This window comes from Montipora capricornis, chromosome 9 (assembly GCF_036669925.1).
Source record: "Montipora capricornis isolate CH-2021 chromosome 9, ASM3666992v2, whole genome shotgun sequence".
Taxonomy (NCBI): domain Eukaryota; kingdom Metazoa; phylum Cnidaria; class Anthozoa; order Scleractinia; family Acroporidae; genus Montipora; species Montipora capricornis.
Window position 1 is genome coordinate 6,460,020 of NC_090891.1, and position 16,911 is coordinate 6,476,930.

At 39.6% G+C, this 16,911-nt stretch overlaps 3 protein-coding genes across 5 annotated transcripts in view; 2 read left to right on the forward strand and 1 right to left on the reverse strand.

Annotated features, from left to right (window-relative positions):
• LOC138015592 (uncharacterized) overlaps positions 1 to 16,911 on the forward strand; it is a 37,625-nt gene that overhangs the window by 15,850 nt on the left and 4,864 nt on the right. For 2 of the 3 annotated variants that reach the window (XM_068862674.1, XM_068862673.1), the window contains exon 1: positions 15,148 to 16,777. The exons of the other annotated variant lie outside the window; for it this stretch is intronic. In XM_068862674.1, the coding sequence (XP_068718775.1) occupies positions 15,252 to 16,109 (858 nt within the window). In that variant the 5' untranslated portion in view covers positions 15,148 to 15,251 and the 3' untranslated portion in view covers positions 16,110 to 16,777. Of the gene's footprint in view, positions 1 to 15,147; positions 16,778 to 16,911 lie in introns of those variants that run through there. 3 annotated transcript variants of the gene reach the window in all.
• On the forward strand, positions 1,456 to 9,590 carry LOC138015597 (NADH dehydrogenase [ubiquinone] 1 alpha subcomplex subunit 2-like). The gene is made up of 3 exons (XM_068862679.1): positions 1,456 to 1,642; positions 3,918 to 4,024; positions 9,341 to 9,590. The coding sequence occupies exons 1-3, from the start codon at positions 1,551 to 1,553 to the stop codon at positions 9,433 to 9,435; spliced, it is 294 nt and encodes a 97-aa protein (XP_068718780.1). The 5' UTR covers positions 1,456 to 1,550; the 3' UTR covers positions 9,436 to 9,590.
• LOC138015594 (uncharacterized) lies at positions 13,792 to 14,671 on the reverse strand. Its single transcript, XM_068862676.1, has one exon. The coding sequence runs from the start codon at positions 14,630 to 14,632 to the stop codon at positions 13,832 to 13,834; it is 801 nt and encodes a 266-aa protein (XP_068718777.1). The 5' UTR covers positions 14,633 to 14,671; the 3' UTR covers positions 13,792 to 13,831.

Here is a 16,911-nt window from a genome sequence, read left to right on the forward strand (position 1 = left end):
ACTCCTTGCACTTCCTGTTCCAGACATTCCTCAATGTAACCTATAAGCTCTCCAAACGCTAACTCTTCAAGGTCAACTGATGTGCTGTCGATAGCATCGGAGCATTGTTTCTTTTCTAAAAAAGCTGCATGATACTTTGCTTCAACTGCTATGAGGTCGCCAGTTGAAAGTTTAGCGATGAGTTTACTGTCATTCAAAGGAATGGCACATTCTCTGACTTTCTTGTCCAATTCCAGGGTAGAAGCATAACGTAGGTTGCTTGCGAAATAATTTCTGAGTGGTACATTGTATACTAAATAGAAGTAGATTCCCTTGCTATCGCCAAAGACAAACGGGATGATTTTAATCACTTGGGCACAATGGCAAACAGACAAGAAATCCCTTGTCCTCGTGCAGTATTAATTTATTAACGAAACAAATAGCAAAGTGAATCGTAAAGTAAAAAGATTAACAGCTAGAAAATAGACTTTTTAAGTGGCCACATTAAAAACAAATAAAACAATTTTCACTTTTTTGGTATATCTGAAGGCTAAAACCTAGTTCTTCAGCAATTGTTATGCACAAAACATTGAATAATCGTCTAAACAAAATTTGACGACAGGGTACCCAAGCCTGATGATTAAAAACGTTATAACTGGTCACGTGACTGCATTAAAAGCTTGAAGTTTATCCAAATGTACTACAAATTATCAGTTTTGTCATAACTGATAGTTATTTTCATGAAACTCTTTCATTTAAGGCGTTTTTCATTTTTAGCCTCGTTTCCATGCTAGCAAAATCGGAGCATGCTCAGATCTGGACTCCAGAGCTTAATTTGGCTTGGCCCTACATCAGAAAATATTACCCTTTGGGCCCTTAACAATCTGTGAAAGTTTCATGCTTGTATCACCAATTTGAACAATTCCAGCTTTTTTTTGTCGATAACAGCTGGACTACCACAGCAAATCGAAGCGTTTGTGATGGGATCGTGAACATCCGGTGATATACAAGGTTTAAGGGTAAAATTCACGGGTAAAAAAAGCTACTGGGCTCGTTTTCTTTACTTTAAAAAAACTCCCAAAAATTGTCTTTTAGCCGAGTTACCCTTTAATTAAAGTGGCTAGGTCACGCAATTTTAGGCAATTTCAGCATTGATCAAATGGTCATAGAATTAACTGAAATAACAAAATAACGGCTCAAAACTATAGAGGAACTCAAACAAAACACAGGAAAGCTATGGAGGGACAAGGGTGGACAAAACTGGGGAGGATTGAAATGGATTGCATTTGTGTAAATTTGAAAAACGTCGGCCCACCTTTTTTCAAATTTATATCAGTTTATATCAAAATGTCATTTAAACAGCTGGAAAATCATTCTCAATTGTTACGTGGCCGTGATTTTGCAAATGATGGACTCTTGCTCTGCAAATTTGACGTTTAGAGCTCCTAACTACAAAATTACCCTACCTAAAACAGCCCGACCAGGCTACCTTAAGCCTCGATTCCACGAGACCTACCGCTGGCGAAAGGTACGGTATCGCGGGCTTATAAACAAGCAAGTGTGGAAACAAGATGGCGGCTGCCTGGCGTTCAAACCTTGGGAAATACGTGAGAGAAATTCGCATTCACTTGTGCCAGAAGTCGCTCAGTAGTCAAGGTACCAGGTAAGACTTGTAGCAAATGGTTTTTCTCTTGGAGCAATTATAGAATACAAGTCACATTTGAAGCTTCCATTACTGTGACTGAAAGAGAAGGCGAAGGTAAGATTACATGTTCTGGTGGCTCTTCACTCAAAATAAGGGCTAAAAGAACAAGAGAGATAGACATTTTGGTTTCTTTTTCGGGACTGAGGAGCCCTGATCTCCTTGCAGGCTCTCTCTTTGCGGGGCGAAAGAGAAACATGGGGGACTCACCAAGAAGAGATAGCTTATCAATCCTTCAATCAACTCTATTTAAAACACGGCAAATGGCTCAGCAAGCTGGTTTTCAGACATGCCGTGTAAGAATTACAAGGTATAAATGTTAAAACGACCGAAAAACTAGGTATAACTCAGCACTAATTAAAAACTAATCTACATGTAGTTTCTATGTCGAGGACATTTTAAAAGCCCCTTCGCATGCTACTGATGACTTAAAATTCATTCTAGTTACTTGACTAGCCAGCCTTCGAGCCATTTAGTCAGGTATATAACTACAGGTCACTGGTGTGTCGAATCAAATCATTTTATCACTAACTCAAGCCAGTACGAAGCACTACAGATGCATGTCTAGTTATTATACGACTTGTAGATTTTCATTGTAGCTTATCTTTCTTCTGCCTGCAATCAATGCCACATTTTCGAAACCTCCTATTTCCAATCATGTGTGACAAGCACAGATTTGATGTCAACTCCCAACCAATTAGAGGGCACCTTTTGTAAACATGGTGGTAATACAGCTAATTCACTTGGGAAAAACGTTACAAAGATCAAACTGAGATTTCAACTTACTGTTAGTGTTTCCCTATCCATGTTTCTACTGTGTGCAATTTGTCGACAATGGTATATACCGGTAACCAACATTTTTTTTTTGTGGAAGTTATTTCAATGTCATTTTGAGAAATGCCTTGTCTAGCACATCTTCTGCGGATGCAAAAACTACAATGTAGCAGGAACTTCCCAATGCATACAGTGTACATCTGGCAGCTGCCAACGAGGTTGCTGTGAGCCCTAATTCTTCAGCTTATTTGATCTGGTCACCGATGATACTTCTCAAAGGTGTGATTACTAATGCAGAATACATTTCGCCAGTTAGAAAAAGCTGAAATACAAAGCTTACCAAACCACCAAAATGTCACCTCAATTTTGAAAGTGTTTTACCTCTTTCTGCTCTTATTTACAAGAACACCAGAAAATCCAACTACCGCAAGGAAGTTTCTAAATGTTTTGAAAACAGACTGTCCACCCTTTCTGTTCTGTTTTGTCTTTACACTTTTACGAAAGGGAGCAGTAAAGTTAATTTTGAATGACAGGCGGTTTTTTTCTGATACTTTATCAGTCAATGAGTAACAATATTTTCTCTGTCCATGGGCGAACGGAGGTTTCGAAGAATGAGGGGTTAATTGCAGGTGGTTTCTCACTCCTTATCCTCGGTCCCTTCCCCCTTGCGTTCTAGTTTGACTTCAGTCCAGGTTTTCGCACACCCATGTACTCAAAACAATCACTCAAAAGTCAATCCCAGAGGAAAGAGGAGTCTACAATTCGCCAAACCACCTGCTACGCAGGCTAACTTCTCAATAATTCCAAACATGGCTCAGTAAATAGTCATCTCACCTCCAGGAAGGCTCGCCACCGGTAAAGTCTCCCCTGCAAGGAGGTATCTCCCAACCAAGCAAATACTGAGTGATAATTTGGACAGTACAACAATCATTCTTGATGAGCGATCGCTTCACTTAAACTTATGTTTACTTGAGCCACAAGGACTTCTACTTGATGAATGGAGCACATTTCAATTTTGCCAGTAGTTCATTCATTCTCTACAATGGCAAAGCCCACCTTATTTTCAGCAAATGGGGGGCTCCTTGATCAATAATCTTATACACACCATGGTCTGTATATAGTGGCAAAAATTACTCTTGACTATCTGCAGTGAGCAGGAGGCACTCATCAATGTTTGGTAGTCTGTTTTCAACTTAGTCAAAGATTACCTTTATCTTCAGTGAACAGGATGCACTTTGAGTGGTACAGTAGTCTCAGTTGTGCATTTGTGATGGTGACTTGGTGTTGGCAAGATTATCTTTGGTGGTGAGTGTCCTGGTGGTGAGGTGACCATAAACCCATGATTCATCCTATGTCCATTGATCCCTTTGAACCTTACACTTTTCTATTTGTAGTACATTGTATCTCAAATAGCTTGGAATGCTCAAATGTTTCATATGAAGTCCATGTTTTTCTATTCTAGAGACTTTTTGGAAAAATATTATATTGGCTTGAAGAAAGATAACCCTAAACTCCCTATTCTGGTTCGAGAGTGCAGTGGAATTCAGCCTAAGATATATGCACGATTTGGTAAGAATAAATGATTGAAATAATATGAATAGCATTTTCCACAGTTGATAAAAATACATTCATGCAAAGCATTGTGCGATTGAAATGCAGACAAACATTGCTGAAATGTCTTTGTCCGCATATTAATCCCATAATGCTTTGGACGCTAGATCATGACGTTAGTTGGAAAGAGTGCTATCGGTACCTGCCTGCACCAAGAACAGAACCAGCATGCAATGCAGTTGATTTGGAGATATACAACAGATGGGACTTTATTTGTCCTTCCTTGGTTAGCAGTATTCTTGGCACAGTTTTTGCAGAGCACCCTTTACATGTACCTGCAGATTCTTCACAAATCTGTAGGTTTGGTGATCTACAAGAATTAAGTTTAGTTCTATGACATTTAAAATTTTGTAGAATCATGCTGTCATTATCACTATTTTTTCTCTTTTGTTCATAATTTGATGGATTCATCATATCAGGATACATGTACCGTAAACACCTGCAGATAAGCTGCACCTGTTGGCCAAAAATCATCGCAAGTAATCGGGGCTGCAGCTTATTATCTGTGGAACATTTGAAAAAGGCTGCTTCGGGTGTCCAGTTTCCACCTATGAGTCCAATCTAATGCCTGGGGCCCGTTTGTCGAAAGTCCCGAAAAGCCATTTGTGAAATTTGCCAACCGCTTGTTTTAGAAAGCTGATTTTTTAACATGTTTTCAAGGCAACAAAAAGAAAAATAACTGTGAAGTTTGACGAATTAAATCCTCTCCTTTCTTGAGATACAAAGGGAATTGTGACACCCAAAAACGGCCCGTAAAGTTTCGGGACTTTTGAGCAACAGGCCCCTGGTTACTAACCTATGAATGTTCCAGTCACTTTCTTGTTGTGATGCAAAAATCTATGGAAAAACTGTGTTGAATGAAGAAATTCCTGTCAACAAATACCAGAAAAAGTCAATCATAATTTTATGTCAAAGTTGGTAGAACTGATGTTCATCAAATTAAAGTGGTAAAATTGTGGGTAAGTATTTTCTGGTGCATTGTTAATAGCTACGGCGCACTGACGTAGGCCAACAAGCCCGAAACAGCTGTTTGCATGTGCTTATTGGTTTGAGAGCTGATCATGCTAGGTTTGGCCGACGTAGTTCCATTTTGAAGAGAATGCCTTCGTGAACCTAACAGTGCTGTGGACGAAGAGGACTTCTAAAGACTCGGCTTTGGATTTCTTTGATTTCCTTCAAAAAAAATTTTTTTCCAAAATTTGAGCTGCTAAATTCAGGGTGTGGCTTATCCCCGGGTGTTTACGGTATACAGTGTAATAATATGCATTTAACTGTCTCACTACCACTACCACTCGCTACCACTTTTTTTTTTCTTTTTTTTTCCGGAAAGACAAATTTAAAGTGGTGGTGAGTTGGGCAGAAGGTGAAATGTCTGTGAGTAAGATAGATCCATGTGGTATTTGTGGGAAGTGAGTACCATGGCAAATTCAGTGTTGTGAGTGAAATGCGGGAAATGGATCCATGGCAGATGCGTGAAAGTAAAGAGGGTGACCTGGAGGTTGGGGAGAGATTTTGTGTGTGGAAGATGCGAGAAGCAAGTTGATGGATTAGTGGAACTGGTGGAGGATTTGTGTGTACAGGTGGAAACGGTGAGACGTTCTCTTATTTTGGGGGATAGGGTGCAAGTGGTGATTGCGAGGCAACTGTGACAGCAAGAGCAAGAATTGGCTGGGTGAAGTTCAGGGAATGCGGAGAGTTGCTTACATGTAACTCAAAAAGGTTCTCGCTGAAGATGAAATGAATGGTTTATCGGAGTAAGATTGGCAATGTTATATAGGAGTGAGACATGGTTTCTGAGGGAAAATGGGATGGCAATTTTGAGAAGGACCGAGAGAGCAATGTGTGGTGCAAAACTGATGGAGAAGAAGAGGACAGAGGACCTAATGGAGATGTTAGGATTGAAGGAAACAGTGGTTCAGATGGCAAAGGCCAATGGAGTGAGATGGTACGGGCATGTGTTGAGGAGGGATGATGGGCATTTTCTGAGAAAAGCATTGGAGTTTGAAGTGAAGGGCAAGAGGAAGCGAGGACGACCAAACGACGTTGAGGAAGACGCAAGTGGAAGAGAGCAAGAGTGTTGGATTGGAGGAAAAGGATGCCATGAATCAAGCGAGATGGAGAGTGGGAGTGAGAGATTGCTGCCAAAGTGGGGTAAATCTGGCCACCCCTGTCTATAAGTGCGTCTACGGGGATAAGCTGGGATCAAAATTGGATTGATGATGATGTCAGTTTAGTTACATGAAGTGTTAGATTTGTAAACTTTTACTGTAACTAACAGTAAGCACTGTGCCACGCTTGCTCGGCTGCTTGTAGTTATGTATTTGTGACCCATAGTTCTTTGCTTGTGGAATTTGATCTGAGTTAGGGCAAACATTTTTAAACTGTTTAGCCACTCACTTCAACATCACCATGTTTGGTCACCAAACAATATGTCCCATTAATTTAACCCTTTCACCCCTGAACCGGCCTAAACCAGCCATACTAAGTATTTTACTATAATGTCTAATGCCAGACAATTTTACTTGTCAATGGGGAACCCCCGATAGTAAATGGACTAAATGCCAAACATTTCCGGTTTGGCCAGGCCCTAAATTGGCATTAGTGCATACATGTACAGTGTTCGACACTAACGCTTGCCCGATTGCCGGGGGCAAGTGAAATGTATCCTTGGGCAAGGAAAACAACTCATCTTGTTCGACTGATATTTTGCGGAATAATTTGATTGGCAACGAAGAAAGTGACTAGTAATATGATGTACAGTAGTCACCGCAAACATGATTAAAAAAAAAAAACAATGTTACATCTCTTTGCTGTCATTTATTTTTCTGTTAAAAGTATAATGGTACTTGTAAAAACCTCAAAACAGATTGGAAGGAGGAACATGTTTGTAGCCACCATCTTTCTCCACACAAAAAGAGCGTTTGTTACAATCTTACCCAGTTTTCGCCAGGCCAAATACACTCCCATTATCGAATAAGCGCTCAAGAAAATGCTACCTTTTGTCTCACAATTTCAACCAGCTTTGAAAGGCTTAAAGAACATACTATTCGCTACAAATGGCATTTAATTCAAAACCAGCCTAATCTCAGAGAGATACAGGCTGTATGTGATTTCATGACACCTAAAATGCCCGAAAAGTGGAACGAAACATTGCAATAACAACATACAGTGTAAAAGAAATGCAGCAAAGAAAAGAGAAGCATGGATGGACACAAATGGACAAGATTGAAACGGATTCTATTTGGGTAATCTTGAAAAAAGGCGGCCCATCGTTTTTCAAGTTTATGGCAAATGGTCTGGATAAAGGTCGTATTCCCTCAGAATCATCTTGTTTGTGATGTAAGGAATTCCATGTCACCATTTCCTAGTTTTGATTTCCCTGAACACCCTAAAGTAATGTCTCCTGTGATCTCAAATAGAAAAGGCAAATCGCTTAAAGATATGCTTGTCAAAGCAAAACTGTGAAGGCTACATGTACTAAGAATACCATGGACACAAAGAAGGAGTTGCGTTGGTCTGTCTAACTCATTTTACACACGTTTTACACAAAATTGACATTTTTACAAGCCAGCTCCTTTGAGTTTTAATGGGCAACAGTTCTTTAGAAGGTGGGCAACTGAAAAAAAGCCATGGGCAACCAAAAAACAGAACTGGTTGCCCAAAGAGCAAATTAGTAAGAAAGTAAGTGTCGAACACTGATGAACTGTATCAAACTCAGTGGTAGTGCATTCAAAGACTGAAACAATCAGCTTGTCAAAAGGTTCCACTCCTGTCAAGAGCACTCTGATATTTTCCAAGGAGGCCAATGTCACAACCAGAAAATCAATCTGACTTCATTCATTCACCAGGCTTAAAAGTTACATGTTCCTTCTTACTAATGATGTTGTTCTAGTTAAATTCTAATTCTTAAAATATTGTAAACAATTACATGTACATGTATATATCATAATTCTTTTTGAATAAGACCCTTCTATCTAAAAAAAAGTATGTATCTTTTATTGTAAATATGCCTCCGTTTGACACTAATTTGTCAGCGGACAGGACCTTTGCTACCTGAACTCAGTTTAGCTCCCAAGGTTGTATTAGATTTCTGTCAGTGCTCATGATGGAGATGGATTTAGATTGTTTTCTATACAAACATGAAAAGTATGCCATGCATCTATAATTTATACATGTATCCTTTGCAACTTACATGTAATTATAATACTATCATACATACGTGTAGGCAACCCAACACAACAATATTGAGATCATTTCCAACACCTTGAGTGTCTTGTAAGTCAGTTGCAGGGCATCCAGACTAGTCATAAGTTCACACATGTAGCTTTCATTGTAGTGAAGAGCACTGTGATATTTTTAAGTAGTCCAGTGCCTTAACAGAAAGATTCATCATTTAATATCTTATGTCATTCAATTGTATCTCTTGTTGGTTGAATCACTTTGTGATAGGGTGAACTGACACTTCCAGTCTATTATAAATAATTCTGATGCAAAAAATAACAGCAACAAGATGAATAGAGAGTACCACTGTACTGTAACCATTTTTCTTTCTTGGGTAACATTCAGTTTTCAACTTTGACTTTTACAACAGTTCATTGCCTACGTTTGATGACTGTCCGCCACTATTTGCTTAATTTTTGGCCTAAGTTACAAATGAAACAATAAACCAAGTTGACAAAGTCATTTATTATTAGTAAAATTTTCACAAGACAGTTGTGGAATCCAGATTACTCAATCCAGACATCTTGACTTGTTGCATCAAGTTGGGGAGGTCTTCAATCATTGCAGCTCTCTTGCTGCAACAGCCATCGTTCATCCTTTCCTGGTTGTGCAAGGGAGTCAGTCCATAACATGCAACTACAATATGGTCCTTAGAATGGAAAACAGTGTCTGGCAAAGTGCTTCTATACCCAGTACAGCCATGCTTGATATTGGTCGATTATCTCTAAATTTAACCCGTTGACTTTTCGTGTGCCATAGGACTCCCTCAGTTGACGAGTAAAATCGTTTGGTGGTAGACTGAGTGAAATCTGTTAAGTGTCACTCCCAGGAGGCAATGGGTTAACATGAACTAATTGTGTACATGTACGCTTAGCCTAATAATTATTTTTATTTTTGAGCTTTCAGTGACGATGCATATTGATGTCTGTTAATTACAAACTCAGCAAAAAATAAAGCTTACAATGTATTTTATCAGCATTTTTATGTTTCTTTAATTATTTTGTAAAACCAGTTTAAGACATCCCTTATAATTTATTCATATTTTAATTGCAGATTATGGAAAAGAGAATTCTGTACAGCTTAGCAATATGACCAGTGATGGGGTTCTGCAAGCCATGGAAAAGCTTGTTACATCAGGAGCTCCATGATGTCATTGAATTAAGTTATTGTAAATGTAATTTTATTTTCCGCCTGGGGCAGTCTGTCATTCTAGCATGGCTTCAACTTTGTACTGTTTACGATGGGAAAGGTTTCAAATGTATGATGCTACTGTAATTTTATTAATAAAAGATTCTGTGTCAAACTTTCTTTGATCTTTAGTGCATTAATGATAACTCTTCAAATGATACACTGTAACTGGTAGAATGCCACATCGTGTCAGTTGAACTGCAAGAGACAACATACTTTGTACTGTGTACAGGGACTTGATATACAGAACCAAGAGAGGTTACTTCAATGCAGTCATCTCTGAAAACAATCATACATAATTATAACGAGAAGGTTTTGTTCCAAACTTTGAACCATCTATTACTGGCAAGACAACATTTTTATCCAACCTGTTATGATGACAAGTCCTTGGCTGAGAAGTTTAAAAAGTTTTTACATCTAAAATCAAAATTTTTAATGTACGTGTATTCTTGTTGATGTGGATGTACGTAAATCTGGGACATTTTGCTTGGATGAGATGTATGAATGAAATGAATGTATAATAATAATATTATTACATTGTATATTTGAAGTGTGGATTGTAGATGAAGGAGTGAAGTGATCCTTCCACTTCACTGGACAATTTGAGGAATTATTGTCTCTTATAGTCACCTGATAAATTCAGGGGGCTCCAACGGGGTTCAAACCAGTGACCTCTGCGAAACCTGTTAAGTGCAAGGATCACTTCACTCCTTCGTTTGTAACCCGAACTTCAAATTTATATACATTGTATATATATATTGTGAAGTAGATGCCTGGGCTACGTGGAATCAATGTAAAAGGCAACTTCACTCTCGTCTTTTACAAGGGTTTGAGTGAAAATCAAGACAGAATAGCCGGCAGTGAGAGGCAAATTTCTGAAAAACAGATGGCAGTATACCTCCAGTGACCAGCTTGTAATGAAACCCCTGTATTCATTTCACGGGAACACACAACCCCAACAAAATGACCTGGTCCCAACTGTACATGGCTTCATAGCTCAGTTGGTTAGAGCATTGCAGCAGTCTCGCAGAGGTCACAGGTTCGAATCCCATTGGATCCACCTGAATTTTTCAGGTGACTTTAAGAGACAATTGCTCAAATTGTGTGAGGATCACTTCACTCCTTTGTTAGTGTGGAAGTACTGTATGTTTGATGCCTTCAGGCCACTGGGCTGTGATGAAATCTTGAATCTTATCAAGAAATCTTCTTAAGTCTTGTGAGTTGCAAACTAGACCTGGTGCCCTCTTGGGTGTTTTCAAAGATACAGTGATATTCTACTGATACCCCATGTTGTTATTAACACATATTTAATTACTTTTTGGCAAATGAAACTACATGCATACCTTGGTGAGACTGGAACGGAGTAATTTATGTCACCTGCAACTTGCTTCATGTACTATCAATCTCAGACGTCCGTGGACACGGGCTTTTTTTTCAGCTCACTTCACTGACTTAACGGACCGTTGATTTCAGGCAGCGTTTACATGAAAGCAGTTTCACATCGACATGGTTCCATGACTTCGAAACCCCGTCAAAATCGATGCGGTTTGGAAGTGTTTACACAAAACCGTTTTCACCAGAAAATCAAGTCGTGATGTTATATAAAGCGGGTGCTGCACCATGTGCTAAATTCACTATTTTGAATCGGTCAGTGTAAAACGCAGACTACAGACCAGGGGTAAAGTGCAGACTGAGATTATAATGTAACTGACAGCGTTGAAAAAGCCCAAACCCCTTAGAAATGCTACTAGTAACCTTAGGCCTAATTAGGCCTAAAACAAAGGCTTAACTCTTAGCGTTTCTAATGGGTTTGGGCTTTTCAACAGTTAAATTTAATTATAACCTCGCCTGCATTACCCCCGGTCTGCAGTCTGCATTTTACACTGACCGATTTTGAATTGAATAATGCAAATTTAGCACCAAAATAGTAACCGCATTCAAATTGATGCAGTTTCACTGTTTACACAACAGATGAAACTGCATCATTTTTAAAATCTTCCGATTTTGGCAGTGGTTTCAAATCGACACTGTTTCGGCATCAGTTTCGATCGTTGTCATGTAAACAGAAGGTGTAACCGCATCGAATGAAACCGCGTTCATGTAAATGCTGCCTCAGTCTGCGGTTAAAAAATTCTGATCATGTGATAGCATTTTTTGTGGCTCTGCGCTATTTTCTGTTGATCTCCCCAAAGAGAAAAGCGTGAAACGTGTTCGCGGCAAGTAAAACAGGCCAAAGCTATTACGGGTAACCCAGGAAAAGCCTTGTACAAGGAAATAAGAAGCAGGTAAAAACTTTTCTTCATGTTGTTTTCTTTCGAAACCGCAGAGCCACAAAAAAAGTTTAACTGCAGATTGAAATCAACGCCCTTGTTGCCATTGTCCACGGACATCTGAGATTGATAGTATGCAGCTATTTTATAGGCTTGTCCCCCCACCCCCCCCCCCCCCCCCTCCTCCTGCAATCGCTGCTCATCTGAAAAATTGTCACTTTCACCAAAAACACCATGGATGACCAGTAAGTACCTTGGGTATGAGAGAATGTGACCCCCTGTTGGAATAGCTACGCCCTTGTATATAAAGCACTTTGTTGGGCAAAGATGGAAAACTCCAGATGCGAGCCCTGGGTGGTGCAATTTTCATGTCATTGTATAATACACATATGTTGCTTCTGCTTTAATATGACAAAATTATTACTGTCCTTTCGAAATTTTTATATACCGGTAATAACCAAATCAATGCGCCCGCTCTGATTGGTCAATCAGCTACGTTTTATTGTGCCTGAGTAAACTCATGGAAAAATCGCGCGTCTTCTGAATTTTTATATAAAAGCAATAGACCACAGGTTTCTATGGTTGATAGGCATGATAAACCACTTGGGATGTTGGAAGAACACTCAAAGAATTCGCAAATAACTCACCTGTGGCTCGTGACTTACGAATTCTTCTCGTGCTCTACCAACATCCCGCGTGGTTTATCAGCCTATAAGCCATAGAAACTTGTGATCTATTGCTTAAATGAATCATGTTTTTCTTGTTCAATTTGGAATGAATAAGATTCCTCAAAGACTACAAATTGCATGAGCCCATTTTTGTTTGTCTTTGTTGATTTATTCCAAATTGCACTTGCAATCGTGCAATTACATGTACCTATAAATTATACAAAGTCTATGTGGGATGAGCAATAAATAGGCCAGAGAGAGGGACACAAAATTTATTGAATATCTCGATTGCTTGGCATGTAGTGTGGAAAAATGTAGCCTGCAAAATTTGTTAGGGGTGAATCTAGGATAGATAATGCCCAGTTTCCAAAACAACAAAAAAGTTTCCAGGGGGATCCAGAAGGTAATTGCTCCTCTGGAAATCTTTTGCTTTTTAACTCTCTCAAGTCCCTTTTCCCATGTTCCTGACTGATTTCCATAAAACGGTGGAAACGGGTACGGATCTTCCCATGTTTGTTCACATTCAAGCATACATCATTTTAATTTAAGACCATCAATGTTTTGTTCTCGCTACAGTTAAAGGGTAAACTGCCCACTTAGAATTAATAGGCCATTTCCAAGTTTACTGCACCTGGCACAAAATAGACTCATCTTAGCTCAAAGCACTATTTGTCATGACAGCCATTTAGCAATGACCTCTCATGGTTCACCCTGTTAAGAATAGGCCATTAACAAGTTCATGTCGGCCTCTTCTTCAAAGCGAGTCTAGGTGCAAAGTTTTTGTGATGGTAACTAGTTCTACAGCTGTATGTTACATATGATAATGATGAAAACTAATAGGCCATATTCGTATTCTCAGTATTGACTGGAACAACAATCATAGACAAAAGTAGTTGGAAAGGTTATGTAAATGAACCACACCAGAGCTGTATTTCAACCCACTTCTGTTAAAGCTCAAAAGAAATAGTTTCACTTTCTCTTACATTGCCCCCCTCCCCCCTATTCAATGTTGGAAGGTAACTCAACAATTCCCCACTGAAACCATTCAGTTTTGCACAACATTGAAGGAGGGGGGAGAAGCAATGAACACTTCAAAAGTGCTAACCTTCCCAACAGTTTTGTCTAGGATTGTAACTCGCAATGGAGGCTAATGCAGGGGAATATATTAAAATGTATTTGCATTTGAAAAGATTCCCCCGCATTGGCCTCCATTGCAAGCTAGTTCCAGTCCAATACTGAGAGTACGGAAGAGGAGGCAGACATGAACTCGTTAATGGCCTATTCTTAACAGGGTGAACCATGAGAGGTCATTGCTAAAATAATGGCTATCGTGGAGCAGTTAACTCGTAGAAACAAGTCAAACACATGAAAACCATAAAATGTGAAAGTGATTTATGCCATATTAATTTGTAGTAATTTTACCACAAATAAGGGATGAGTTTAGCAGTGTTCTGTCTGTACTTATGGTACTCTCCTAGGTGACCCCATTTTTTCAAACCTTGCCTTTCCAAAAGTGGGATACCACTTAGTCTTGTCAAAAAATAAGCCACGGACATGGGGGAAATCACACTCCAGTACTGGTGACCAGACATCACCGATGAAGCCGGCAGGAACAAACTTGACCACAACAGGATCTCACCAAGGTAATTTGGATGTCGGCATAGGCTCCATAAACCAGTTGATATCCACTTTCCCTTATTAGCTGGATCATCACGGAACCACGATTTCTGGTGATCAGCTGCTACTTCCAGTGCAAATCCTACCAGCCAAAGCGACCATCCTAGATAATCCTTCCAGGTCAGCTCAACATCTTTTTCCGATGTATTTAATATAAGGGTAGGCCAAAGGGTCAGCCATACCCAGATTCCTTGTAAAGTCCAATAAAGCAAGAACCTCCTTGGATATCCTCGAACTTTGTTGAAGCGGTTATCCCCTCCGGCTTGAAGCACTCTATGAAATAGGAACAGCCCCAGTCGAAGCGCCCAAATGCTCACACAGCCAGATTGGACAAGTTGTCGCGGGTGTATCATTGAACGCTTGTACCGCCATCGAAGCGTGAGCAAAGTAAGAAAGAGGAAAGTCGATGAACCAGCTAAATCGAAGAATTTCTCTGTTTTATAAAAAGCTGCTACAGACCACAACGCCCATTGAATACCGAAGTCCAAGGCGGCTATAATCAATAGAGGTCTTCGAGGGGGAACAGAGAGAAAATTCCCCATCGTTCAGAAATAGCCTGTGTGGCAGGCGTTAACCACAGGCTCCCCAGCTGAAAATACGTGGTGTATGCGACAGCTTGTGTATATAGAGAATGTATGGGAAAATCACCAATCGTAAAAAAATTGTGTAAATAACTATCTCATTTGAAATTAAGTTTTCCTACCTCAAATGTGTGACGAACTTGTCTCTTGTGCCGAGTTTAGAACTGTTCTGACGCCGTTTAGTGAAGTGGCTCTAAACTCGGCACAAGAGACTAGTTCGTCACACATTTGTGGTAGGAAAACTTTATTTCAAATGAGATAGTTATTTACACAATTTTTTTACGATTGGTGATTTTCCCATACAATTTTCTGTATACACAAGCTGTCGCATACACCACGTATTTTCAGCTTGGGGAGCCTGTGGGAAAACGAGAGGGGACTCTGCCGGCAAAGATTGCGTGACAATGTTCGAACAAAGTTTTTATTACATAACGCTGATCAAAAGTTTCCTCCCTCTTTTTTTATTTCTCATTAATATTTCTCATTGATATTTACTCTTTGAGTCAACTGGTATGTAAACATGCTTCATTTCTAAGTCGTAAATCTTTTTTCTTTAGTTTGGACTCCATATGGCTCTTACATGGACTGTTCAATGAAGTGTTTTCAACGATCAACTCATGTACGTTACGTAATAATTACTAGGATAGATGTACTCAAGATGAAAAACCTCTTTTCGAATCCCCTCTTTATTGCTGCAGTAATAGACTTTAGCATTCAATGGGCGTTATGGCTGGTAGCCTCCTTTCTTCAAACGGAGATGTTCTTCGATTTAGCCGGATCGTCCACTTTCATTCTCCTGACCTGGCATTCCATTCGTAAGACCGGGAGATTTCATGTGCGTCAACTTATTCAGTCTGGTTGTGTTACTTTGTGGGGACTTCGTTTGGGGCTGTACCTCTTTCACCGAATTTTAAACGACGGAAAGGACGCTCGTTTTGACAAAGTTCGGGGAAATCCTATAATTTTTCTGATTTACTGGACTCTCCAAGGCGTTTGGGTGTGGATCACTTTATGGCCGACTCTTGTTTTGAACACCACGGCCAAAGATGAGAGGTTGACCTGGAAGGATTATTTTGGGTGGTCTCTTTGGCTAATTGGATTTCTGCTTGAAGCAACTGCTGATCGCCAAAAGTCGCAATTCCTTGCTGACCCAGCTAATAAGGAAAAGTGGATCTCAACAGGTCTCTGGAGTTTAAGTCAACACCCCAACTACCTTGGTGAGATCCTAATGTGGTCGAGCTTGTTCCTTCCCGCCTCTTCAGTGATGTCCGGTTACCAGTATTGGAGTGCGATTTCTCCATTGTTTGTGGCTTATTTACTGATCCGTGTTAGTGGTATTCCAATAATAGAGAAGCGAGGCTTAAAGAAATGGGGTCACCTAGCTCGATACCAAATGTACCGTCAAAACACTGCCAAACTGATACCATACATCTGGTAGACTACCAAACCTTGTCACTTCTTGTCAGGATCCAGTAACCAAGGGAACAGAACATACTAAGGATCTACCTATGCTGGAAGTCTTTATTATTGCTCATTTGTTTTGTTTTTTTCAGTTCTTTTTTTGTTTTGTTTTCGGGGGTAGTATAAAGTGAGTCACTGTAGTGAATTTATAAGCTTAGGGTCGTGTTTCTAACGTAACACTCTGGATTTCTTATTGAATGATACAATGAGAATCAGCTCAAGTGTGTAGTCGAACTAAGTTTACCACGCAACTTTTGGGACCTGTTGAGAACGTTTTCTGACTCAAATCAGAGAAAAAAAGGAAAACTAAGTGTAAAATAAGAACGTCCAACCTTAAAAGCAAATTTTTGTATTCAAATGAGCCAACCACTGGAACAAAAGATCGCATTGTTTCTTCTGACAATCAACATCTGGTAGCTATCTGGTTGGCACATTAATTACCAGAGATGCATCATTATGTGATCCTGTGTGTTAAAAAACGTTAGCATATTATAACATCTTGTTAGGAGCTCAATTTGTATCAAAACCATGTTGATGTTCTTTTCTTGAGACAGGGACCTGTCTAAAGAAAAGATTGCCTGCTCAGAGGTTACAGTTCATGGCTTGACATTTCAAATGCTAGAGCACTGGTTGTGTATCACAGAGGTTAGATGTAACATAAATTTTTCACATTGTCAACACATGACCAAACTTTGAGCAATAAAAGGGTACAACTTTTTAGGCTGCATGGATGGCTTAGTTGCTTTCATTGCAGTACCATTCAATTCCATCAGTCGCGA